Here is a 27,365-nt window from a genome sequence, read left to right on the forward strand (position 1 = left end):
ATCTGGAGTTACAAATATGCTTCAGCGAGTAGGCGAGTTTGCAAATAGACAACCCATAAACAATGAGACGCTCTGAGCATTTGTTTATATTCCGAGCTGGTCTCTCATGCTCGGCACCTTCTCATTGGTCTCCCGGCCAGGGGTCTGGCCATTTCCTATTCAATAAGATGAATAATCCTAGGACCATCCTCTTGAAGACTTACAGGCCAGGCAGACCTACCCCTGATATTTCCAAGTATCGTGGGGTTGACCCATGGTCCCAGTTTGTCTGGGACCAAAAGTTTTCCCAGGATGTAGGACTTTCAGTGCCCAAACCAGAAGAGTCCCTGGCAAACTGAGCCGACTTGGACACTATCTGTATGTGAAAATGATCTAAAAGTTTGAAATCTCAATTATTTAATATGGCTGAAAGTTGAAACCTTATTAAATATTTTTATCAAGATAAAATCAGTTGCAATTCTCCTGTCCCATACCCACCTAGCTGCCAAAGTAAAAATGTATCAAGTTTCATGCGTTACGGCCAGGCCTGTGAATATACCAGCTTAATAGCAACATGAACTGCTTAATACTGCAAAGTATTCCTCAGTCTTCGGGTACAGCTATGGCCAAAACATCCCTCGTTATATCACAAGTACCATGAATTAGAACATGAAGGGCAGCAAGAAAATGGACACTTGCTATTTCTGGGTAACGCCACCCTGTGTCCTGCGACCTAATTGCCTCCAGGCTATCAGATGGAAATTTGATCCTTCATTCCTAAATGCTTGGGCTGCCAGTAAAGTTCTGAGTCCTGTGAGCTGTTCTAGCAAATCATAAGGGGGGAGTCGTGGGGTCCCCCGACGTTGGCATCGACTCAGACAGAAGTGTGGGTACCCCGGGGACCCGATTTGCCCCTGGCGTCTGAAGCGGGGCCAGTCTTGCGGGACCAAGGCCTTCACCCGTGGGGTCTGTGCTAACTCTGGGTAGCAAGTGTCAGAACTGAACAGAACGTTGGACACCCAGCTGGTGTTTCTGAGAGTCGTAGAAGTGGTGTTGGAAAAGTTATTGACATAATGGGTGTCAGAAGCATGGTGGGTAAAAACAGCTTACCCTCACACGGTTACTTTCTCCCAATGGACCAGATAAGGAAACTAAGCTACGAGGTAAATGATGCCTGCAAGGCCTAACTCACTCTGCTAGTGAGTGGAGAAGCCAGCATTTGTGTTCAGCCGTCTAATGTCAAAGCTCACAGACCCAGCCACAGCCTGCCCTGAGGGAGCACTGGGACATGGAACCCCTGCCCAGTCCTTTCTTCTCTTTGTTTGGGCAAAGGGCGAGTCCACTTGCTGTCAACATGCAGCCACGAAGAGGAGGTCACTCCTCAGCCCTGATCCTTTCTCACCTACATCTGGGTCACGCCAGGGAAGACAGATTTCCCAGGCGGCCTGCCATGAATGTGTGTCTGTGGATAGGAAGAGAATACAAATGCCAGTGGCTGGCGGCAGGATGACTCATCCGGGGCCTGCGAGCACAGCCTCTAATTCCCACCCCGAGCCTGGCCTTCCTGTCATTAGTCCTAAGGGTAGTCATGCAACGCAGGAGGGCTGGCAGGTGCAGGATGAAGGGGTCCCAGGTAAGGGGAGGAGGTGCGAGATTGTGGCCCCAGCTGACCCTGACAACAGGCTCAGTTTTCCCACCCAGAAATCTCATTTCTGTCCCAGCCCTGAGTGTAGGGTGGGTGTGGAGGGCAGTCAGCCGAGACAGGCCTGTGAGTGCTGCCCCCCCGCTGCCCAGCAAAGCCAGCATGGTCAGGGACAGACAGAGGGACCAGCCCTTTCCTTGCTCTGGGCCTCAATCTATGAAGTGTCTGTGTGATGTCGCTGTTGGCTCAGGTGGTCACTAGGGCCTGCAGCATCCACGCCCTGGGATTCCGGTCCATAGATGGGAGACAGAATGACCTACCCTGGGGGTCTGCAGTCCCTGAGGCAGCCCAGCCTCAGCCTCTGCCCTGATCCTGGGCCCCCTGACACCTCCAGGCACAGGTTCAGCCCAAGCAGGGGATGCCTCAGACTTGGGAAGCTGTGTGGGTGGGAGGGTCATGCATAACCCCTGTGTCCAGGGGCCTCACAGGTGACATTTTGAATCCTGGCAGCATCTCCACCCGTCGTTTTACAGAGGACACGGGGTGGGGGTGGGGGCCTGATCCCAAAGCCCACACTCTGCGCTCCATGTGGGCCTTGGTGGAGAGGGGAGGGGGCTTCTCTGTCCACAAAACAGGGGGTAGGATGGCCCAGTAACCTGGGTTGCTGGCTGTACAACTCTGGGCAAAGGCCTAAGCTCCCTGTGTGGGCTGCTCTGGAAATGCTCTGTGCAGTGTGGACACAGTGGTCAAGGGGACCCTAGACACTTCCTAAGGGCACCAGGAATCACCCAGGCCTGAGCCTCCTGAACTCCCATGGTCCTGCACTGCCCACCGCACCTCCCAGCACCAAGCACCTGTTATTCACAGATTTTTCTTAGAAGTGAAACTTTGAAAGGGAAGCTTCGTGTCCTTATCATTAAATGAAAAATCTCTTCCGCTTGCCGTGAACTGAAGACATCATACAAAACCCTGCAGGAAATCAGACATGAAATTCTATTTAGATGCTGGTGTCTGCTGAAGGCTTGCTGACTCGTAAAAAGGGAAATGATAAAGCGTCAAAAAGATATTAACAACCTAAGTGGGCCGCTGTTAGTTTCTCCCTGGTTTAAGGGATGAAAAGGATCGGAAAGGGAGGTGTTTCTCTCCACGACACCCACTGTTATTGGAGCGTCGGAAACCTCTCTCCACCCTCACGCGGGCACGGGTCCTCCCCTCTCCTCTGCCCGGGTCCAGGCCCTCCCAGCCCTCCGCCGCCCGCGTGCTGCCCCAGCATTGGGCGGCCCACCGGCTACCTCGCCTGGTCCGAGCCGGGGCGGGGCCGGCCGGGTGACGTCACGCCGGGAATGCCTGGGGTGAGTGCACCCGGGCCGGCTGAGAGCCAGAGTGGGCGCCGGGCGGAGACGCGGCGCTCTCGGACCCCGGACGCCCGACCCGCCGCCGCTATGTACGACCCCGAGCGCGGCTGGAGCCTGTCCTTCGCCGGCTGCGGCTTCCTGGGCATCTACCACATCGGGGTGACCAGCTGCCTGAGCGAGCGCGCCCCGCACCTCCTGCGCGACGCGCGCACGTTCTTCGGGGCCTCGGCCGGGGCGCTGCACTGCGCCTTCCTCCTCTCTGGGATCCCCATGGGTAGGTCCGGGCCGCCGCGGGGCTCCGCGCGGGGAGGGGGCGCGCGGTGGAGCCGTGATTGGAAATGGAAACTGCGGGGTACACCCGGGGTCTCCCCAGACAGATGCCTCCTCCAGTGCATCTTTTTGCCCCGCACCGGGGAGCTCTATTGCCGGGCCTGGGAGGGGGGCGCGCCGGGTGAGCGGCTCTTCTGGGTGTGGGAATCCGGAGCGCCTCCTCGCCTCGACACCCTTTTGGGGCTTGAAGAAAGCGCCCCCAGACCCAGCCTGGGACTGAGAGCCAGGTTGTCTCAGAGCGAGGGGGAGGAGGGAGCGCGACGCCTGGGGTGGGGGGGCGGGGGGCGGGGAGGGGGGGTCGGAGGCCCGATTTGCCCTGCTTCCGGCCAGGCCAGGAAGGAGGTTTTGGCCTGTGGCCCAGGGTGGCTTCCTTCTTCTCTCTGGGGACCAGAGGGACTGGAGACCCCCGGCCCCGGGCACCTTTGATCTCTGCCCAGCTCTCGTGGGAGCTCTGGGGGCGGCTGGGTGCCTCTCAGGTAGAGGGCAACTTGCTGGTTTGGATTGAAAGAGGGTTGGGTAGAGGTGTTTTGTGGAGGCGGGGAGACGGGGGTGAGGGGAGGTAGGAAAGTTGTCTCTTCCTTTTCCGGTGTTTGAGACCCTTCTTGGGGGCTGGACATCCCACATCCCCTCCTCTTCTCGCCACCACACCCCTGCTCAGTGCCCTGGAAACGAGGTCCTGTGCATTTAAATCTTGTTCTAGTGAAGCATCTCTGTAATCGTGGGTACCAGTGGGAGGGGCGGACTGGGGCTTGTGGCCAGCTGGCCTAAATTACTAGGGTATGACATCCTTGGCCTGGGATCCTAGCCAGGGAGCAGGGCCTGGAGCAAGTGGCAGCATGGAGCTGTTGGCATCCAGAGGCCCCCAGACAGGAAGATAATGCACCTTTTCATTAGCCCCTGTTTGTCCTTAATGGTTTACTCTTTACTCTACCCAGGGACTGCTGTGTCGGACACTGGCAGCAGGAATCCCTTTAGTAAGCACAGCCCTGCCATTGGATAGGATCAGGGAGCAGACCCTGGGCTGATGGAGAGGTGGAGATTAGGAGAGGCCACCGTGGCCGCCTTCCCCATCGAGGGGGAGAGGAGCAAAGGGCAGGAAATGTGACCTCAAGGAGGACCAGACTGGCCACCTTGGGCTTGAGCCAGCCCTTGTGTCCCAGAGTTGTGACCTGGAGACAGCCACATGGTCAAATGTTTAATTGGGACCAGATTCAAATGCACAGACGCCAGCACGTGAAGTGCCCTGACTCCAGCGTAGAGGGTGTTCCTGACAGGCAGAGGACAGGTGCAGCCTGGGGTTGTGTCCTGCAGGGGCTGGCTCGGGACCACCAAGTCCCTGGAAGGTGGATCTAGGTCCTGGCAAGAACTGCTCCGGAGGTTCTGGGAGCCCCAGCTTCCTGCTTTAACTGCCTGTCTCACTTGGGGACCTCCGGGGAGCATTTCCCAGGGCCTGTGGCTTGGGCATGGCTCCTGAGAGCGCCTCCAAACCCAGGCTGACTCGGCAGGAGAGACTGGCAGAACCAGCCAGCTGTGTGCAATTTTGTGCCTTCTGTCGGGGCTCAGTGGGGCCACATGTGCAGGGAGAGCTGAGTGGAGGTCGGAAGCGGGTCAGGACCTGCTGATGTGTGTCCGGCCTTCTGCATCCCAGGATCTCTGGATGACTAGGGCTCGGGCTGGGACAGGTACTCTGTCCAGGGCAGTGCAGACCAGCCAGAGGGGGCCAGGCCAGTGAGTGAGGTCAGTTGGAGCACGCACGTGCCCTGTGCCCACTGGATGGTCTGGTAATTGTGACATTAGAGGTTAAGAGTGAAGTCTAGTTGTTTAGTAGGTGCTTCGTCTGGGCTGAGCACCTATAGATTGTAGTGTATCTAATCTTCTCTATTTCCAAAAGGTAGTTGAGTGTGGTCCCATGTTAAAAACATGCAGTCTGAGACTCAGAGAGGCAGTGAAGTGGCTTAGTTTAGCGGCTCAGCTAGTAAGAGGTGGAGGCAGGATCCAAACTCAGGTCCAAGGCTGCGCTTGCTGTCTGCTCCCTTCAGTGTTAGGCCCATTCGTGCTCAAGGTCCGACGCTGTGAGTGCCTAGCTTCTGGCCTTGATGGAGGGATGGAGGTGAGGAGAGGGTTCACGGGGCCTCTGGAGGCTCGTTCCTGTGGCCAGGGAGGGCCTAGAGCACTAACTAACAGAAATAGGCCTATCTTACCTTTCCTAGTAGCCGCATGGAAAAAGTAAAAGGCATAAGTGAAATTAATATTATTTATCCCAGTCCAGCCAGAATCTTATCATTTTCACATCTAATCAATATAAAACATTATTCATGAGATATTTTACATTTTGTTGTTGTTCTTGTTGCTCTAAGCCTTTGAGATCCAGTGTGTCTTTCACCCAGCTCAGTTTGGGCTAGCCACATCTCAGGCCCGGGAGCCACACATGGCTGCCGGATCGGACAGCCCAGGCCTAGAGAAAGGGAAAGGTCAGCAGCAGCTTCCCTGCTGCCAGGTTTCTGGTCCTGCCACAAAGCATTCCCATCTCCAGGGTGGTACATTCCTTTGTATACTTGTCTCTCTCCGTCCAGAGCAGACATTGCAGGCCCTCGTGGACCTTGTCCGGAGCGCCAGGAGCCGGAACATTGGCGTCCTCCACCCGACCTTCAGTTTGAACAAGGAGGTCCGAGATGGTCTCCAGAAACACCTCCCAGACAACGTCCACCAGCTCGTCTCGGGCAAAATTGTCATCTCGCTCACCAGAGTGGCCGATGGAGAAAATGTGCTGGTGTCTGATTTTCGGTCCAAAGACGAAGTCGTGGACGTAAGCAGTTTGCTTATCTGGGTGTTGTCAAGTCATAAAGACTGTTTCATTTCAGAAGCAACAAAGAGAGGGCTGTCGTAAGCCACCTGACCCGTTCTTTTCTTAAGATGCAAAAGAACCTGGTTGCCCGCGGTGCTGGCTATAGCTTCCTGTACCAGGGTGATATGAACTCTGAGGGCATCCAGCGGTCTGGTCCAGAGCATATGCAAAACTGGAGTGTTCCAGGACACTTTCAGTTTCAAATAACCCCTCCCCATCCTTCAAGGCTTGGCTTATGACCTTTTGCTCCAGGGACCTCCTCCCACATGTGTCCCTCCTCCCAGCGATGCCTGTTCCTTCATGAGGACCCCTCCAGTGAAGTCCCACAAGGGTGGGAGTGTGTCTTGTTTCCCTCTAGCACAGAGAAGCTCACTGGCAATATGAAACTACCACTTAGTTTGGCCGAGGCCTTTTATGAGAATTGCTTGGATATCATTTCACTTAACACAGGTCCCTACGAGCACGCAGCCTGGCACATAGAACAGCAGCTTCTCAGCAGCCAGTGTCATCTTCCACTTAACCTCGTTTGTGGAGGCTTCCTCTAGGCAGCCAGCACCTGTGCGTTCCCACGTGAGCCCTTTCACTGCGTCAGTGTTACATCCTGCCTGATGCTCGCTAGCGTGGCGCGACTCAAAGCGTGGGCCCCGGACCAGCAGTCGCAGCAGCGGCATCGCCTGGGGGCTTGTTAGAATTGCAGGCTCTCGGGCCCCGCCTCCAAGCTGCAGCATCGGAACCTTAGGGGTGGGGCACCGAGTCTGTGGTTCGCCAAGCTCTCCAGGCGATTCTGATGAACCTCAGCGTTTGCAAAGCCCTGATCTAGCCCCTTCCCTGTCAATCCGCTAGTCACCAACTCTTGGTTCTGTCTCTGATGGCCCAGTGTGACCCTCGTGGGGAGCAGGGGCAAGAAGCTACAGTCTGCAGATGGTGTCGTTAGAGAATCGGTCCTTGGGCCTGAAATAATAAGTGTGTAGGTTGGTTCATGTTCGTTCAACCATTTATTAAAGCACCTCCTCTGTGCCAGGAGTGTTTTCAGGCTTGTTGCTCTCCTAGCTTGGAGGAGAGTTATAAAGACCCAGGGGAACAAAAGGCAGCCCACTCTGGGCTGTGGTTTCACTCCCTTTTGTCTCCACAGGCCTTGTCTTGCTCCTCCTTCGTGCCTTTCTTCAGTGGCTTGATCCCCCCCTCCTTCAGAGGCGTGGTAAGTCCGCTTTTAAACTGTGTTTGAGGGAATTCCCTGGTGGTCCAGTGGTTAGGACACCTCACTTTCACTGCCAAGGGCCCAGGTTCGATCCCTGGTCGGGGAACTAAGATCCAGGAAGCCAAGTGTCGAAAAAAAAAAAAAGAGGCACTGGGCTCAGGTACCCTGGGGCCCTGAGACCTGTCCCCAGACACGGAGCCTTTTTGCCTCTCAGCCTTCAGACAGAGATTCCATAGCTGGCCCCCTTCCGGGCTCTGTGGGCAGCAAAACCAACTTCGTGTAGAATAATTAGCTGGTTATCTGTAAGGTAAGCTCTTCAGTTAATCTTTTTTTTCTTTTTATTTTGGGAATTTTTTTTTAACATCTTTATTGGAGTAAAATTGCTTTACAGTGTTGTGTTAGTTTCTGCTGTATAACAAAGTGAATCGGCTGTATGTATACATATATCCCATATCCCCTCCTTCCTGCGTCTCCCTCCCACCCTCCCTATCCCACCCCTCTAGGTGGTCACAAAGCACGGAGCTGATCTCCCTGTGCTATGCGGCTGCTTCCCACTAGCTATCTATTTTACATTTGGTAGTGTATGTATGTCAGTACTACTCTCTCACTTTGTCCCAGCTTACCCTTCCCCCGCCCCATGTCCTCAAGTCCATTCTCTATGTCTGCATCTTTATTCCTGTCTCGCCCCTAGGTTCATCATAAGCATTTTTTTTGATTCCATATATATGTGTTAGCATGCAGTATTTTTCTCTTTCTGACTTACTTCATTCTGTATGACAGACTCCAGGTCCATCCACCTCACTACGAATAACTCAATTGCATTTCTTTTTATGGCTGAGTAACATTCCATTGTATATATGTGCCACATCTTCTTTATCCATTCATCTGTCAGTGGACACTTAGGTTGCTTCCATGTCCCGGCTGTTGTAAATAGAGCTGCAATGAACTTTTTGGTACATGACGCTTTTTGAATTATGGTTTGCTCAGGGTATATGCCCAGTAGTAGGATTGCTGGGTCATATGGTAGTTCTATTTTTAGTTTTTTAAGGAACCTCCATACTGTTCTCCATAATGGCTGTATCAATTTACATTCCCACCAACAGTGTAGGAGGGTCCCCTTTTCTCCACACTCTCTCCAGCATTTATTGTTTGTAGATTTTTTGATGATGGCCTTTCTGACCGGTGTGAGGTGACACCTCATTGCGGTTTTGATCTGCATTTCTCTAATGATTAGTGATGTTGAGCATCCTTTCATGTGTTTGTTGGCAGTCTGTATACCTTCTTTGGAGAAATGTCTATTTAGGTCTTCTGCCCATTTTTGGATTGGGTTGTTTGTTTTTTTGTTATTAATCTGCATGAGCTGCTTATAAATTTTGCAGATTAATCCTTTGTCAGTTGCTTCGTTTGCAAATATTTTCTCCCATCTGAGGGTTACCTTTTTGTCTTGTTTATGGTTTCCTTTGCTGTGCAAAAGCTTTGAAGTTTCATTAGGTCCCATTTGTTTATTTTTGTTTTTATTTCCATTTCTCTAGGAGGTGGATCAAAAAGGATCTTGCTGTGATTTATGTCATAGAGTGTTCTGCCTATGTTTTCCTCTAAGAGTTTTAAGTGTCTGGCCTTACATTTAGGTCTTTAATCCATTTTGAGTTTATTTCTGTGTATGGTGTTAGGGAGTGTTCTAATTTCATTCTCTTACATGTAGCTGTCCAGTTTTCCCAGCACCACTTATTGAAGAGGCTGTCTTTTCTCCATTGTATATTCTTGTCTCCTTTATCAAAAATAAGGTGACCATACGTGCGTGGGTTTATCTTTGGGCCTTCTATCCCGTTCCATTGATCTGTATTTCTGTTTTTGTGCCAGTACCATATTTTGTAGCTTTGTAGTATAGTCTTAAGTCCGGGAGCCTGATTCCTCCAGTTCCATTTTTCTTTCTCAAGATTGCTTTGGCTATTCGGGGTCTTTTGTGTTTCCATAACAATTGTGAAATTTTTGTCCTAGTTCTGTGAAAAATGCCATTGGTAGTTTTATAGGGATTGCTTTGAATCTGTAGATTGCTTTGGGTAGTATAGTCATTTTCACAATTCACTTAATCTTCACATGAGCACTGAAACAGGTGCCCAGTGGCCTGTTAAGGTATAAGATGCTTAAGAGTCAGTTACTCACTTAAGGTAATAAGTTGTTGTTTTTTTTTTTCTTGGCTGCATTGGGTCCTCGTTGGGGCATGTGGGCTTTCTTTAATTGCAGCAAGTGGGGGCTACTCTTCGTTGCCGTGCGCGGGCTTCTCATTGCGGTGGCTTCTTTCGTTTTGGAGCACGGGCTTCAGTAGTTGTGGCACGCAGGCTCAGTAGTTGTGGCTCGTGGGCTCTAGAAAGCAGGCTCAGTAGTTGTGGTGCACGGGCTTAGTTGCTCTGCGGCATGTGGGATCTTCCCAGACTAGGGCTTGAACCTGTGTCCCTTGCATCGGCAGGAGGATTCTTAACCGCTACACCGCCAGGGAAAACCGGTAATAAGGCTTTATTCTTAGGGGTTGAGGGTTATAACCCTCTCTGGGTCTGACTCTATCCTTTTCAGCCCGTGGCTTCGGGCAGAAGCTGCCAACAGGGCTGCAATTTGGTTCCATTCGACAAATATGTAAACACACGTGGCTAGTCCCGAGCCCTGCCTCTGGTGGAAAAACAGAAGTTGAGGTGTTTGTCCTGCAGGCTCTGGACTGGATGCTGGGCTGTGCTGGACCACCTGGCAGCCTCCTTCTAGGGCAGCAGTTATCAGATGATTCTGTCCTCCCACCCGGGAACATCTGGCGATGTCTGGAGACAGTTTAGGTTGTTACAGCTGTGGGAGAGAAGACACAACATCCCAGTGTGTCAGCAGGAAGGCACTTTAGAAACCCTCCTGGTTCATGCTTTAACAGCAGCACGGTCCTCAATTGGCAAAGCAAGTTGCAAAGGCAGGTTACACGTAGCCTCGCTCATGCCCCAGAGCATTGCCGGGACAGACACATAGTTGCCCCTATTTACAGATGAGAAAACTGAGGCCCGGAGCCGTGAAGTGATCGCCTGCAATTCTAACAGCGCCAGCCTGGCAGACAAACCTAGAATCACACGTCTGCTCTAGCCCACGTTAGCTGGACTACTTTGGACACGTTTCTTAACCTCTCTGAGCTTGAATTGGCAAAGGAGGGTTAATAATAATGAGGGTTAACAGTAGCGCACAGGTGTAGCATTGTTGTGGGAATTACATGCGGTAATGCAGTGAAGATGCGGCATAGAGCCTGGCACAGGTAAGTATCCGGTAAATATGGGTGGTTTTGTCATTGTTGTTATCTTTTCATTTCCCCCAGGCTGCTCCAGCTGTGGTGCACACACAGTCAACCCCCTCAGTGTACTCAGATGAAACCTGCCGATAATTAGAGCAAAACGTTGAGCTTCCACTGAGCGAACTCAGAATGTTCCTGTAGAAAAGTTCAGGGTGGAGGGAAAATTATACAGGACAGAGGAGTCATTGGACTTTATCCCTTGAGTGAAAAAAGAGTGGATATATGTATATGTGTAACTGATTGACTTTGCTGTACAGTAGAAACTAACACAACATTGTAAATCGACTAGACTCCAATAAAAACTAATTTTAAAAAATAAATAATAATTAAAAAATAGTCAGCTCCTTCCTCCCTCCTCAGTCTTAACTAAAGATTCCCGACATTTGGTCCTGTGTCCCTTTCTGCCAGTGAGGGTTTTGATGCCTTCCTGTATCTTCCGTAGAAATCACATGGCGACAATTTAGAAACTACTGCTGTGCGTGCACATCTAATCATTTTTGGACTCAAGGCAAGAATCTCTTGATAGCTAAGCCATGGCTGAACGTGCCTGATTCTTTTTTGGACTTGTTTTAGGCCAAGGTGTGCCCTGAGATTTCTCCCTTTGGAAGGATTGGCTGGGGAAATTCTCCCAGTTGTGATATTTGAAGGCCCCCCCCTGTCTGTGGGCACCAACAGCTGGGCTATGATGGTCGTGGGTTTGGGAATCATTCTAGACATTGGTTTCATAGGTGTAGACTCAGTCCAAATTGTACCAAAACCTGCCTGCCCCAGCCTGGCCGTGGGCACTAAGGTTGTTCAAGGATATGGCTACAGGAAAACTGATTCTCACAGTACTTACCCCAAATGCACCTTTGTTGTGGGATGAGATGCCATTTTCAGAGAGCTCGAGTCCCAGGTTCACTGCGTCATTTAAGTCTCCAGTGCAGCTTCTCATTTCCCAGGTGTGGACGGGCTCACAGGTTAAGTGTCTTGTCCAAGATACCTAAAGCAGCAAGGCCTCTGGAATTGAACCCATGACCGTCTGTCTCCCTTAGGGCCAGGTCTATGTCACACTCTGTCCCCAGTGCACACAGCGCCCCGGTCTAAGCAAATTACATGGGTATGCCTAGGGACGCCCACCTGGGCTCGGGACTTGGCCGTCACAACGTGGGCCAGACGCCAGCCTCCGTCTGCCTCTTGGCCAGGCACTTTTTTGTGCAGTGTGCAAACTACACAGCAGCATGTGGCAACCCTGAGCGCCAGCCTACAGCCTGGCCTGGCACAGAAATGCTCAGTAGGGATTTGCTGAAAGAGTGATCCCAGAGCCCCTCACCGTATCTGCCTGCGGCTCTGAGAAGCCTCTGGCCATGATCTGAAACACACAGAAAACCCCAGCCCAGAGCTTCTGACAGTATGTACTTTTTTTTTCTCTCCCTTAAAAGCGATACGTAGATGGAGCAGTGAGTAACATCATACCCTTCTTTGATACCAAAACGACCATCACTGTTTCCCCCTTCTATGGGGAGAGTGACATCTGCCCCAAAGTCAAGTCCACGAACTTTCTTCACGTGAACGTCACCAAGCTCAGTGTACGCCTCTGCTCCGAGAACCTCTACCTATTAACCCGGGTGCTATTCCCTTCGGATCTCAAGGTGAGGGGGCCTGGGGGCATTTAAACAGCGCTGCTGTTCAGATCCCACCTCCAGGGGCTATAGCTTAAGTATGGGCAGCCTGGATAGTAGGATTTTGTTTTTTTTAATTACCCCAATGATTCTTATTTGCGTCCATGGTCAAGAACTACACTGCAGGACTTCCCTGGTGGCACAGTGGTTAAGAATCCGCCTGCTGAGCAACTAAGCCCATGCACCACAACTACTGAGCCTGCACTCTAGAGCCCATGAGCCACAACTACTGAGCCCATGTGCTGCAACTACTGGAGCCGGTGTGCCTAGAGCCCGTGCTCCGCAACAAGAGAAGCCACCGCAATGAGAAGCCTGTGCAATGAAGAGTAGCCCCCGCTCGCCACAACTAGAGAAACCCTGCGCGTAGCAATGAAGACTCAGTGCAGCCAAAAAAAAAAGAACTACACTGCACTTGGTGGTTTAATTTTTTTTTTTTTTTTGGCTTGTGGGATCTTCAGAGATTGAACCTGGGCCCTTGGCAGTGAAAGCTCGGAGTCCTAACCACTGGACCGCTGTGGAATTCCCAGTTGAATCTTTTTTTGACCGTCGTTGTAGCATGGTGGACCTTATCACCCTAACGTAGTAAGAAAGTGGGTAGAATCTGCACAGTGCCAGTTCTCTGGGGAGAAGGAAGGCTGTGCCACGCAACGTATACGTCAGCGTGTGCTCGCGGGGAGAGGGAAGGCTGGACGGCGGGATTGGTCTGCCCGTGCGGTTTGTACACCGAGGAGCAAAGGAGGCAGCTCTTACTGTCCCACAACAAGTAGATCAGGCCCTGGTGTTTGTTAGGGTGGAGGCTCGTCCAGGGACCCAGGGAGACCAGAGAAACCAGCACCCGTCATGCTGGGGTACCAGCTGCACGGAGGAGGTGTCATTCGAGCTGAGTCCCGCAGGAAAGCAGAGCCCTGTCCCACCCCGCGGCGGCTGCGCTGGGCACGCGGCAGCGGCTTGGAGCTTGGGGGACTCTCGGCTTCGGGTCTGCCGTCCTCGGGTGCTGTTGAAAGGAATGGTGCCGAGCGACTGCCCCCTGCAGTTAATTTAATTGATTTGTCCACAGGTGCTTGGAGAGCTGTGCTGTCAAGGATATTTAGACACGGTCAGGTTCTTGGAAGAGAATGGTATGTATGGTAGGGCAACTGAAGTGCCCCTTTAACAAGCTTTCTGTTCACAGTCTTGGTCCACAGTCCTGACTCCATCACTCAGCGCTCAGCACCTTCACCCACCGTCTCGCTCGGCCCTCTCATGAGTCCCGCGAGACAGGAAATATTTGCCCCGTTTTACAGATGGGGAAACAGGCTTGGAGAGGCAGCCCAGGTCCGCACTCCACTCACTGGGGAGCAGAGCTGGGACCTACCTGAACCCGGATGTCACAGCCCTAGGGCTATTAGCTCTCCCTCTGCAGTGTCACCTGTCTGTGTGCTGAAGGCAGTTCCTTTGTTTTTCTTTTCTGCTTTTGGACAATTGTGAACCTTTAGTTTGATAAAGAAGGAAGATAAACAGTTTCTGGGCCGCAGGTGACAGAATAGCTCCCGCTCCCTCGAGGCAGGTGTGGGCCACGCCCACTAGCCCAGCTGTGTTCTGGGGAAGGTTCCTGCCTTTGACTCATCCTGGCTCGTCCAGGCTGGGGGACTTGGGTTCTGGAAATGTTAGAGTGGAACCAAATACGTTTGGGGCTATTTTTCTTCGATACTAAAGGTTGGTTCATGCATTAATCCTCTGAATTAGCCTTTGGCCAAGACCAAGGAGACGGTGTGGTTCACGGGACATACCCGTATTTATCTACTCAGAAAATGTTTGCTGCGTACCGTCTAGGTGCCAAGCAATTGACGACTCCACGGCGAACAGACGGATGTGGCCCCTGCCCTCCTGGAGCTTAGTCCCGGGGTTGTTGCCGAAATATCGGCTTCCCGGTGCACCAATGCCGAACAGAAATACAGAGACAGAGATTTTGGAGGAAGACAGAGATTGCTTTATTTTTCTGCCAGGCAGAAGGGAAGACACGGCAGCCTAGGGCCTCAAGAACTGTGTCCCCCTCCTTCGGGAATCGGAGAAGATTTTATATGTGGGGCTCGCAGTCTGGGGTATATGATAAGGATCAAAGTAGTGAAGGTCTTGCATTCTTCTTCTTCCTGCATTATTTCAAAATAGTCACAGCTGGCGTCATGTCAGGCAGCCGGGTAATTGGGTCCGTTTGTCTCTGGGTTATCGGCCTGTGACCTTTTTTCTGAAATGCAGATGCTGCAAGGGGTGATCTGCTACAAGGGAGTGCAGGATGTAATTCACGTAATGTTAAAGAGTAGTAGGTTAGCTTTGTGAAGTACAGATCTAGTTACAGAAACTACGGGTTAGTAACAGTTAAGAAACACGACTAGGAGTGATGAACCCTTTCAGGCCACGTTATGATTCTTCTCTTTCTCTAGTCTGTTTCACTGTTCCCTTTATTTTCCTTGTTCTCAGGAGAGGGAAAACTTCATTTCTATTTTTGCTGCAACATGGTCGGGGACAGATATGTCAAGAGAAGGCTGACGGTGTGCTCGGTTGCCCTGGCAGGAAGATACAGGGTGCTGTAGGATCACACAGGGAGCGAGGGGATCTGCAAGGCAGGGGAAAGCAGGGCTTCAGGAGGGTGTGAATCCGTGTTGACACTCTGAGGGCGAACAGGAGCATTCTAGGCGTGGGGGACATGAACACGAGGTGCAAAGAAGGCGTGTGTAACTGGAGTGGCGGGAGTGGGGCACCCAGAGAGATGGACAGAAAGGAGAGGGGCGGGAATGGCAGTAAGTGAAAAGTTGAGGGACAAGGTTGGGCCTCACGGATGGGGTGAAAGGGTCTGCATCCCACAGCAATAGGGAGCCACGGAGGGCTGCCGGAGCGGGAGTGAGGGTGGTCAGAGGGAGCTTTGGAAGCCCCGCCCCCGGCCGCAGTGCAGAGAGTGTGACGGCAGCATCCAGGAGGTCAAGGAGGCCGCCGTGGGCTTGGCCGGGGTCACGGCAGCAAGGGTGGTGGAAGGGGCCCAAGGGGACAGGACTTGGAGGCAACCAACCAGAGATTCGGGAGGAGGAAGACTTAGGGATGAAGACCTGGCCTCTGGCTTCTGCAGCCGGCACTGGGGGAGAGGGGCTCTGCTCAGGGTTCGGGCCCTCAGGAGGGCGAGGGTTCTGCAGGGAAGCTCAGGCCCCGTGTGCCGTGCCCCGGGGGCACATTTGGGTGGTTGTGCAGGAAGCACAGTGATGTCAGAGTCCGAGGTTCTGGAAAGCAGTCTGGACTGGGGATGAAATTTGGAAGCAACATGGGAATAAAGCACAGTGATGGACCCTGTGGAAGTTACTAGGTGACTTTGGGCAAGCCACCTCCCCTCTCTGGGCCTCCGTTTCCACATCTCCAGCAGAAGACATTTGGATTAAATGACGCCAGGTGCTTCTTAGTAATTCTAAAGACTGGCATGCGGCTGGGTGTTTGTGGCATCGGTGCTGGGTTTGGGTTTAATGATCTAAGAGAGGTCCTCCCTCTGCCAGGCTGGCCACCTCGGGGTCCTGCAGAGGATGCGTGGGGCTGGGCCAGGTGTCCTCTGGGAACAGATTCTCTGAAACATGCCTAAGGGAAAGTAAGTCCCAGGGTGTGAGCTGTGTGTCTAAAAGAGGCCAGAAAGATCCAGGGGAGCGTAACTGGGAGCTGTAACTTGGGAGCAAGGTGTGGGCATCCAGGGGCAGCCCCTGGTCTTTTTTTCGGTGAATTCTTCTTCTTGCATCCTCTTTTATTTTTTTTTAATTAATTAATTAATTTTTGGCTGCATTGGGTGTTTGTTGCTGCGCACGGGCTTTCTCTACTTGCGGCGAGCGGGGGCTACTCCTCGTTGCGGTGCGCGGGCTTCTCCACGGGCTCTAGGAGTGTGGGCTTCAGTAGTTGCAGCATGCTTGCTCAGTAGTTGTGGCTCACGGGCTCCAGAGCTCAGGCTCAGTAGTTGTGGCGCACAGGCTTCGTGGCTCCGCGGCATGTGGGATCTTCCCAGACCAGGGCTCGAACCCGCGTCCCCTGCCTTGGCAGGCGGATTCTTAACCACTGCACCACCAGGGAGGTCCAGCCCCAGGTCTTTTAATCTGAGGTTGGAAGCAAGAGGTGAGCCGAGGCAGGCGTGGGCATCCGAAACTACCTGTCCCACTGCCCCCACCCAGTGTGCGAGCAGGAACCACCACTGGCATTGGCTCCTGAGCCCCGGCACCTAGGGCAGGGCCTGCACAAACCCCCGACCTAATGCTTCCTTCGAGGCCGTGTGACGGAAGGGTGCCATCTTTGACATCACATCTCGGTTCGATTCTGGCTGTGCCACGTATTGGCTGTGTGGCTTTGGACAAATCTCTTAACCTCTCAGTGCTTCTGATTCCTCAGCTGAAAAGCGGAGATGATGGTCATGGTAGCAGTTGAATGGCTGCTGCGGGGCCTGGACCGCTGGCTTAACCAGTGGTTCCGTTACTATAAATTAGTTATAACCCTTAGCTTTGAACATCAAGAATCCACACGTGGCTCCAGGGCCCACACAGCTGGTGAGTGATGGAGCCAGGCGCCCTCGTCACATCCACCCGGCGTCAAAGCCCCGCACTCCTGTCTCCCAGCTAGGACTGCCTGCCCCAGTGCAGGGGGTTAGGGCTCAATCCCTGGTCGGGGACTGATCTCCGCCGTGTACTAATAACAGGCCTGCAGCTTCCCTCTAATTTGGTGGGCAGGTGTGTGTGAGTGAGTAATGAGCCTGCCGCCTGAAATTACCTGACGGGTTTGTTTCTGTGCCCTTCGCAGGCATCTGTGACAGGCCCCCTCCGTGCCTGAGTGCATCCCCAGCAGAGTCGGAAGTCCTTGAGGCCCCCCGGGAGCACGGGAGCCTGCAGTCTTCCCCGAGCATGGCCGCCGGGGAGGCGAAGCCTGAGGAAGCCACGCTGCTGGATCACCCACACCTCAGCATCCTGCCCTGGGAAGACAGCACCCTGGAGACCCTGTCGCCCAGGCTCACCATAGGTGCCGGCTCTGGGGGCGGGACGGCAGAGGCTCTCTGTGACCCTTTATGAGGCAGAAAGGGTGGCTTCCCTGTGTGTTGTGGAGGAAGGTCATGCCGCTGCGTGGGAAGAGATGGGGCGGAGCGACCAGGGCAGGCCCGTTGGGACCCGCACCGCCCAGCACGGGCCTCCCATCCCCCTGGGTCCTTGCCCAGTCTCCCTTCCCATGGGGCCTGGCCAGAGGAAAACAACCTCCAGCTGAGTTTTGTGTTAACTGGCTGTGCTCTCTGCTCCTAAAGTCCAGGCACGCTGGATATTGTGGGGGGGGGGGACCCCCGGAGGTGTCCTGTTCTTTGAGAACGCCGTTCTCCGCCTGTCCTCCCATCTCAAAGCCTTTTCTCTCTCGAGGACCCCCTCCTAATTTCTCCCTCCCCGCAAAATCACAGTTTTGAACCTTCACTGAATCCGGTTATTTTATCATGTCATCGATTATATAATGGATAGACGAATGCACCGTCCAGCTTCCAGCTGGGCATTTGGGGAAATTCAAAGATGAACGGCACAGGGATTTCCCTGGAGGTCCAATGGTTAAGACTCCGAGCTTCCAATGCAGGGGGTTAGGGTTCAATCCCTGGTCGGGGGACTGAGATCCCACACACCGCAGGATGTGGCCAGATAGAATAGAATAAATCAAAGAGGAATGGGATGCCCGGTTCTTGCCCCTGAGGCACGGACACCCCAGGAGTTGCACTAACCAGCAGCTGCTCAGATTCCTGCGATTTGAGGCATCGGGAGGTCATTACAAAGGGGAAATAGAAGGCTAGGGGGTTCCAGGCAGAAGAGATGGAATCCAGCTGAAGGTGCAAAGAAGAGCTCATAAAACTGGGGCCAGGGGCACTTTGAGAAGTTTGTGTACGCCTCCAAAAGTAGCCAGTTTAAAAGAGAGTCTTTAAAAGGGACCCTGTACCCTGTAGAGGATCCAAGGGCTACTTGGGCACGTTCCCCACCTGATCTCATCTGTGGAGCTTCTGATTCTTGGGCTGCCAGGATTTGTATATTTCACAGACATTCCAAGCACCACCCGGGGAAGCTGGTTTGGTTTTTACACTGGTGAGAGACAGACCTCCCAATTGTATTTTTCAGCCCTGAGGGAAGCAATTGGAAACCAAGATGGGTACATAAACAAGATGTGCAACTTCTTACCAATTAAGGTCATGTCCTACCTGGTGCTGCCCTGCACGCTGCCCGTGGAGTCCGCGATTGCTGTGGTCCAGAGGTGAGCGCTTCACGTGGCTTTGTGGCATCCTCATGGAAGTGGGGCGAGGATTCAGTGAGAGAAGCAGTGGAAGGACCTCGGCCTGGAGCCTGGCTCCTTATACATTGGGGTGGAGTTCACTGTCAGCGTGGAACACCTTGGAAAGGTGCCTCGTTGGCAAGCCCCTGCCCACCCCTCCTCCTTTCCCACTGCTGTTACATGTCTGTCACTTCTTGTAGGTCTGCACTTCTATTTTGGGATTTTTTTTTTTTTTTGCGGTACGCGGGCCTCTCACTGTCGTGGCCTCTCCTGTTGGGAGCACAGGCTCCGGACGCGCAGGCCCAGCGGCCATGGCTCGTGGGCGCAGCCGCTCTGCGGCATGTGGGATCCTCCCGGACCGGGGCACGAACCCGTGTCCCCTGCATCGGGAGGCGGACTCCCAACCACTGCGCCACCAGGGAAGCCCCTATTCGGGGATTTTATTCCTGGTATGTTGGAGGGATCTGAGGCCAACGCTGGGATGCCTACTGGATTCCTGAGCGTTTGTTTCCCCTCAATTTTCTTCTGATGTACTTTGGTGTTTACTTTCTTTTTAGCGAGTTAGTCAACATGTCCCTCAGTCCATCTTTCAAAGTCCCGACCGTCCTTCAAAATCCAGCTCAGTCCTCCAGCTTTGGCCATCCTCCCCGGAGCCCCTCTCCACTGTGCCAACGCAGCCACCCGTTCCCACACAGCCTTGCCCTGGGTTGAGGGCTGCTCTGGCATTTCCCAAGGCCCGAGATGTGGGGTCCTTTTCATGTCCTGGGTGCTGGGAGTCTGGAGGGCAGTGGTCAGGCCTCCTTGGGGGCTCCCTCTGCTGCGCTCGCACGTGGCCAAGCCCAGGAGACCTGGGCGCAGGGGGTGGTTCTCGGCCACAAGATGCTCTGCGTCGGTGGCCATGTTGCCACAGAGGAGTAGGATCCTGGAAAACCAAGGTCTTTTCCTTTTATTTCCACGTAAGTCCCTTGAGCGTTCCCAAATCAAAAAATGGGCTCATTTTCCTTTGGGCTTTTAGGTTGGCTTGTCTTTGGGAATTTATCACATCGGGGTTAGAAGTGACCCTGGCAGTTTCCCTGGACCATGATGTCGTTGTAAGATGTCTGCCTTTGGTTAGGGCTTGGTTTTGTTCTTTTTGGTTGGTTTCTCTTCCTGCTCATACGACGTGGGCGTCTCTCTGTTTTATTCCTGCAGACTGGTGATGTGGCTTCCGGACATGCCCAGCGACATCCAGTGGCTGTGGTGGACGACCTCCCGGATTTGTTCTCGAGTGATGACGCGTTTGCTCCCTGTGGAGCCCTGCATCAAGGACACAGGACAAAAACTCCTGAATTAACCAAGCCCGCATAGCAACGGTTGCCATGGGCGCTCCTAATCTAACCGCACAGCCCCACGACGCCACAGTAGGTAAAGTATTCGCCACGTAGCAGCCTCGAAGCACCCTGACCAATCGCCTGATGCCATCCTGCCAGCAGGAATTTTCTTTGTCTTCAGGCTATAAAAGTTGGCCACTAGCCCACAGAGGGGGCGGCTCTCCGTGGTCTGTCAGGAAGTGGTTCCGCTGTATCTGCAGCACCCCTCACTAACTCTGCGCTTCGTTCTCAGTAAACTCACTCTTCCCTAAGATACTTCGTGTCTGGAAATTCTTCTTCCAACCCACGTGCGGACCACGACATTTTGGTGGCCTGTACGGGGATATCTCCTGGGGGGATCTCCTCCCCCACCTCCTCTCCTCATTCCTTGGGACTCTCTGTGAACAGGCAAGCTGCCGTGGAAGCAACAGAGGACTCTGGCCAGGGCCACACCCTGGCGTGTTCCGAAGGCTCCACGGCTCGCTTTGCCCCAGTAACTGCCGCCCAGACGGCTGAGGATCCCTCTGTCTTCCTCCCAACTGCGGATTAGGCCGATTGGCATCGTGCGGGCACGGGTCAGGCATTTAAAAGCCGTTAGGGCGCCTGCCGCTTGAAGACTCCCGTGAAAGGATAAGGGGGTCACGGAACAGACCAGGCTGTTAGAGCGTCCACTCCCGCCAAGACGACTTCCGTGCGATGCGAGGCGCGTATTGATTCAAGCAGAACACTGAGCCCCCTCCCCCTGGCCGCCGCCTTCCCGGCAGGACTACAAGGCCGATTCCTCAGCCTGTCTTCTCTGTTACTTTCACCATTTTCTCAGTCCGGATTGACTTACAGGAGCCTAGGCATTGCCTCGGAGCCATCCCCGGAGTGCCTTTCACGTTTCAGGGAATCGCCAAACGGTGAGTCACCCGGTGGGTCCCGGGAATCTCCTCTCTTTCCTTTCCTTCCCTGCTTGAGTCGCATGGTGCCTTAGTCGCACGCTCAGGGGTCACCTCTCACGGTCGGACGCGATTGTTGGGACGGTCGGCCCATTTTGTGCCTTAGTCGCATGGAGAGATCACTGGGACAAAGGGGACGCCTCTCTGTCAGCCGGTGACTCTCAGTACCCCCGTTCTACGGCGTACAGGCTAAGAATGGGTTCTGCGATGTCTCGGGAGCCTCCCTCGGACTCACCCCTCGGCTGTATCCTCAGGAACTGGGAAAATTTGACCCTGAAAATCTCAAAAAGAAGAGGCTCATTTTCTTTCATAACACGGCTTGGACCCAGTATAAACTGGGGGACCGAGAACAATGGCTTCTTAATGGGACACTAAATTATAACACGATCCTCCAACTTAATCTCTTTTGCCGGAAACAAGGAAAGGACTCAGAGGTTCCTTACGTCCAGACCTTTATGGCCCTTAGTCAGAATCCGGAGCTGAGGGACTCATGCCGCACGTGTCTTTCCGTTGCCACCTCATCTCCCCGACCCCCTCTGCCTCCCTCTCCAGCAGATCTCCTAGGCGGCCCTCCACTCGACCTTTCCTGTCCCCCGCTTCATGAACCCTCATTGCTTCAGCCCCTGCACCCACCTCAGCACAGCTCACCAGTAGGTACCCCCTTATCAGGGCAAAAGCCCCCCTTCCCTCCCCACACAAGATCCAGGACTGCCCAACGCCAGGAAACAGATTCTAATATGCTTCCCTTAAGGGAAGTGGCAAATGGAGGCATGGGCACTATTAGAGTCCATGTTCCCTTTCCCGGGTCTGACATTTCCCAAATTCAAAAACGAGTTAGGTTCCTTCAGTCAGGATGGCCACAATATTCTAGAGTCCGGAGAAAATTGGTTAAGATAAAAATTTTTTGAAATTGCAAAACCAGTTCTTTATGCATATGCAATTAGGGAAAGCTAGCTTGTTGAAATATCTTTTTCAGAATTCTGACCCTGAGAGAACAAAAAATATGCCTAGGAGAAAGCTTGAAGTTAACTCTTATCATGTCCTTGAACTACAAGCAAAGCCCACTTTGCCTGAGACTTCAGCCTTGGGTTAATTAGTAGAACTTCAAGCCAAGAAAAAAAATAAAAGAGGCAGGGGCTTCCCTGGTGGCACAGTGGTTGAGAGTCCACCTGCCGATGCAGGGAACACGGGTTCGTGCCCCGGTTGGGGAAGATCCCACATGCCGCGGAGCGGCTGCGCCCGTGAGCCATGGCCGCTGAGCCTGCGCGTCCGGAGCCTGTTGCTCCGCAACGGGAGAGGCTACAACAGTGAGAGGCCCGCGTACCAAAAAAAAACAAAAACAACAAATCAAACAATTCTAAATACAAGAAAAATTAAGCTAAATAAATTTCAGATTCACGTGAACTGGGGAATATTCAATATTAAATTAATACCTGGTATTAATGTTTAAGTTTATTGATCTAATTAATATAGACATGTCTTTAGAGCGATCAAAATTAAGTATAATACTTTTATTGTGCCTAGGTTTAATATAAACTAAATAAGATCTTATTATAACTGTCACAAATTTGTCAGCAATGAAAATAACTCAATGTGAAGAAACTTTTTTTTTTCGGTAAAAGTCTTTTGTCATTATAGACACTAACAGTTTCACTCTAATGCCTTTGCAAAAACGCTTCCTCTTCAAGAAGATTTATAAAAAGGACTTTTGGATAAATACAAGTTTCTGACTTTCAGACTATAATGATAACTAGGTAAGAAATTGAAGAATTCTAATGAAAAACCTGCTGGCTTCATAAAAATGTTAACAGAAAGGATTAATTACAAACGACTGAATGAACCGGTAAATACGGTTATAATTTTATGGGTTCTATCTGAAAAATGACTGGTTTGAATCTGTGTTTTCCAGGTGTAAGGAAAACCTTCCCCTCAAACTAATTCTGACTTACAGTAATTTGGTAAATTATACCTTTGTAAGCAAAATTGAAACATTTACATTTTTCGTCTGTCTGCTCACTCCAGAGATGGGAAACTCTTAGGTTCCCAGCAGCTTTATCACATAAATTAGGAAGGCTACCTCACTAACAGGTACAGAAATCTCAAGGTATTTTGGGAACCTTGCAAAGGGAGGAATTCACCTAGATCTGGTAAGCGAAATCTGTGACAAGCCCTTGGTGTGACTTTCCTAGCCCTGAGAGGGCTTTTAAAAGTTCAGTCTGAGACTCCTTATGAAAATTTCCCCAAGCAAAAAGCCTATATGATAATAAACTTAAAAATAAAAAAGTTTATTGAGACCAGGCTGAAATTTGGTTCTCTCTCTGTTGAGAACGAAGTTTTCTTGGAATGCTGCTTTTAATAACAAACTATGTAAGTCCCTTTGCCTTTAAGTGATTTGTATTTACTTTTTTTTTTTTTTTTTTTTTTGTGCCTTACGCAGGCCTCTCACTGTTGTGGCCTCTCCCATTGCGGAGCAAAGGCTCCGGAGGCGCAGGCCCAGTGGCCCGTGCGCGGCATGTGGGATCTTCCCAGACCGGGGCACCAACCCGCGTCCCCCGCATCGGCAGGCGGACTCTCAACCACTGCGCCACCAGGGAAGCCCTGTATTTCCTTTTAAAATCTTGCGTTACTTTAGTAAAGTAAATAAATATTATTTCACAATCATCTATGAAGATCGCGGCACGCATAGATAAAGTTCATTCTGCTTCTACAAAAATTAACCCCTCATTGCCAGACTTTTGCCATCCTGGTGTCCTTAAAACATGACAACAGTCTATTCCTAAATCAGGGAATTTAAACTGGGTAAACGATAGCTGTCAGTCAAACAGTCGGGGCTGTGGAAAATCCAAGAGGGCTGCTTGGCTTTTTCCAGCTCCCTGACAAAGCTCAAGTTTTTATTTGATGGGATAAAGCCTTCCCTGGCTGCAGGGTTAATTCCCTCACAATGGAAAAAAAAAAAAAATTACATTTCACTGAATATTAAATTCTAGTTTTGTTAATTAAGGTCTGTGTTACCAAGACTCACTTCCCAGTTAGTTCCTTGCTGTCATGTTATATTGCTAGAAAGTTTAATTGAATTATTAAAGGACACTCTTAAGTTTGTTTCTAAAGCTTATCTCAGTAATCTATTTTCAGATGAAGACCAAGGGCCCCACGACCTACAATCAGGGGATTATGCATACTGGAAAAGACGTAATTTAAAGGACTGTCTGCGAGCTGGATGGATAGGGACCCATTGGGGGCTGGCTAAATGACTCTCTTTGTAACTACACCCTCAGTTTTCATCAGACTAGCCTGGAGTGGGGTCCCTGGTCAGAGGAGGATGAATATGATGTATTACGTGAAGGTAATTTCACTTTATTTTGGGGAAATTCAAGGAAAAATGCGACTAAGAAATATATTAATGAAGACCATATCCCCATAAACAGCTCGGTCCGGGGAACTAAATATGTGGGGATCGGTGTGACCACCAGACACTTACTTAGTTTAACCTTCCGGCAAGATTCTCCTCCAAAATATAAAATAATTCAGCTAATATTCAGAAATTTGTTATGCTGATGCCCCTGTCACACTCATAATCAGTCAGAGCCCGGATTCTCCCCTTTATGTATAGATGATTACTTCCTCGGAGTTTGGCCTTCCCGATATAATCCTAGGCCATGGGACCCCAGTCTGTTTCCAGAGGAAAACTCCCGAAAGGTCAGGGCCTGGCTCTGGGGACCCACAATGGGGGTATCCTTGAGGGGCACCGGATTTTCATTTCTGTGCGGTAACGGGGCCAATCTGGATCTTCCCACACTTTGGAGGAGCTCCTGCACAATAATTGCTGTGGTCCCAAGGCGACCATTATGACTGCAAAGGATTTAGCTTCCTTGGGAGACATTCCCAACCTTGGGTCCTTCCTCCAGGAGGCCTTAAGACCTGTCCTGGAGAGAAAAAAAACGAACCGCTGATTGGGGGGGGACATGCTTACGATAACCCAATTCTTGATTGCCCCGAAATAATGCATAGTGTCTTCAGAGGGCGCTCCTGGTTTGCAGGCATACCCCTCAGAGAGGAGCGTTCTCCCTCTCACCATCAAGGTCCAGGAACCTTGGAAGGCTACGGTAGCAGCCACCGAGGAACAGCAGTCAGCCGTAGGCTCTCTGGCCAAGGTGGTTTTACAAAATAGGAGGGCCCTTAATGTTATAACAGCTGAGGCGGGGGTGTCTGTGCCCAGCTAAGTGAGACAGGCTGCTTCTATATTAATACCTCCGGCCAGGCTGAAGAAGACCTCCAGATTCTAAAGAAAAACATCAAATTAATAGAAGATTTAAAAGAGAGAGCAGGACAGGGCCCCAGCTGGCTTTCCAGCCTCCTCTCCTCTCTGAGGATCCAGATATGGACGTGGCTATTGCCCTTGCTGGGACCATTAATCCTGATGGCCCTTGTTTCGTTGTTTGGCCCCTGCACTATTAACGCATTATCTAAGTTCATTTCCTGACAGGTTCAAAAGATTCAATTCCAGATGGTGCAACAAGGGTACCAGCCAGTTGGCACATGGACTACGTCGGAACAAGCTGCCTTATCGTTCCACGGGCCCTCATCTCCCTCCATAAACACACCCTGACAGAGAGCGGGCATTGGGACCCAGGGCGCCACGACGCCCCTGTCCAGCAGGAAGAAGCTAGGAACGGTCATCGCCCCTTTCCCCAGTGACCTGGGTTCCTATGGCCCGAGATGGGGATAGGCAGATAGTCAGTCATGAGCAGGGTGTTAAGGGGCCAAAGATTTGGCCCATATATAAAAAGAGGGGGGAATGTGGAGCCCTACGTCAAGGACAAGGGGCCAAAACTCCTGAATTAACCAAGCCCGCATAGCAACTGTTGCCATGGGCGCTCCTAATCTAAACCGCACAGCCCCACGACTCCACAGTAGGTATTCACCATGTAGCAGCCTCGAAGCACCCTGACCAATCGCCTGATGCCATCCTGCCAGCAGGAATTTTCTTTGTCTTCAGGCTACGAAAGTTGGCCACTAGCCCACAGAGGGGGCGGCTCTCCGTGGTCTGTCAGGAAGTGGGCCCGCTGTATCTGCAGCGCCCCTCACTAACTCTGCGCTTCGTTCTCAGTAAACTCACTCTTTCCTAAGGTACTTCGTGTCTGGAAATTCTTCTTCCAACCCGCGCGCGCGGACCGCGACACTCCCCGCTTCCACGCAGGTGATTTGGCTGTGGGGCTGTGAGTCCGACAGGCACCCTCTCATCTGCTCAGGCCGCATGTGCCATTCTAGAAACGTCGTCGGGCCCGGATAGGTGGCAAGGAGCTTACCCTCTGGTGCAGGAGGTCCTGTCTTAGGGGAGGCGGCTGAGCAAATCAGAGGTCTCAGAGCACCTGCTGAAAGCTAATAACCAAGACTTAGCTGCACAGGATGCGGTGAAGCCCAGGGAGGGGGCGGGGAAGCGCGTCCACTGGGCCTAACTGACGGCAGAGGGGGAGAGAGCCAGCCGATGGAGCTGGGGCAGGGCAGAGGGACAGGTGCAGGTCAGGGAGGGTCAGGTAGCATTGGTTTGCCTAAAGGAAGTAGCTCTGGGTGCTGGGAGCACAGGGAGGGGTGGAGTACGGAAAGACAGGCAGGGCCTCTCAGAGCGTGTGTGTGTTGGGGGGCGGAGGATGGGATGAGGTGCTGTTAATGCAGAGTCCCGTCTGAATCACGCTCTCTCCACATGGAACCCGGCAATCCGTGTCGTTAACGTGGCCCGGATGCTGCTCCTGCTTTCTGAATTCTGAAAACTAATTCGGAGAAAGAAGGGCCTGGTGTCAGTTTCCAGGGTGGGATCTTATCGTGGGCCTCGGCTTCCTCACCTAATGAGAGGGGCGACCCTCCTCTCATTAGGTTTCTGCGAGGCTTCCGGGAGCCCCTAGCACAGTCCCGGCCACGTGGTGGGCACTCGGGAGAGGAGCCCACGGTTGTTTTCGCTATTAGCAGACACGGAAGTGTTTGAAGCAGGGAGCGGAGGGATCCGGTTTGCTCTGGGAAGTGACGGTAGTGGCCACGTGGAGGAGGCCGACCACCCGCAAGTGGACTCGCCGCCCACTCAGCTGTCCTGGTGGAAGGTCCTAGAATGACTGGTGTTTGGAGGGGGTGTGGGGTGGGTAGAGGGAACCCTGTGGCTGGGGGCTGGGCTGCCCTTTGTGCAGTCTTGGGGGTTCAAAGGAAGAAAGGAGTAGGGTCCCATCTTTCCGTACAGGAAGCAGTCATTGTGGGGCGAGGGGGATGCCATCCTCCAAGGACACCCCGGTTAGGGGGGCATTAAAAGATGGTAACTTATTTACATTCTGGTACATCTTTTTGACCTACTCTAAATATTTGAAAGTTTTATATTAATTATAAGGGTATCTTCGTATTTCCTGTTGAATTATATATTATGGGAATCAGTGAGATATTAATAGAAGAAGCCTTAAAAAAAAAATCCAGTTCAGGGACTTCCCTGG

General features: G+C 52.1%; 1 protein-coding gene across 2 annotated transcripts; it reads left to right on the forward strand.

Moving 5' to 3' along the window:
• The first annotated feature begins 2,886 nt into the window (after positions 1-2,886).
• PNPLA3 (patatin like phospholipase domain containing 3) lies at positions 2,887-26,025 on the forward strand. 2 transcript variants are annotated; one of them, XM_067698331.1, is made up of 8 exons: positions 2,888-3,250; positions 5,880-6,112; positions 7,284-7,349; positions 12,087-12,296; positions 13,384-13,444; positions 17,118-17,333; positions 18,455-18,587; positions 19,797-26,025. In XM_067698331.1, exons 1-8 carry the CDS (start codon positions 2,965-2,967, stop codon positions 19,936-19,938), a joined length of 1,347 nt encoding a protein of 448 aa, XP_067554432.1. In that variant the 5' UTR covers positions 2,888-2,964; the 3' UTR covers positions 19,939-26,025. The 2 variants fall into 2 exon arrangements, with proteins under 2 accessions (XP_067554433.1, XP_067554432.1); XM_067698332.1 differs by lacking the exon at positions 12,087-12,296 and having other exon boundaries at positions 2,887-3,250.
• Positions 26,026-27,365: the final 1,340 nt, after the last annotated feature.

This window comes from Pseudorca crassidens, chromosome 11, assembly GCF_039906515.1.
Source record: "Pseudorca crassidens isolate mPseCra1 chromosome 11, mPseCra1.hap1, whole genome shotgun sequence".
NCBI lineage: Eukaryota > Metazoa > Chordata > Mammalia > Artiodactyla > Delphinidae > Pseudorca > Pseudorca crassidens.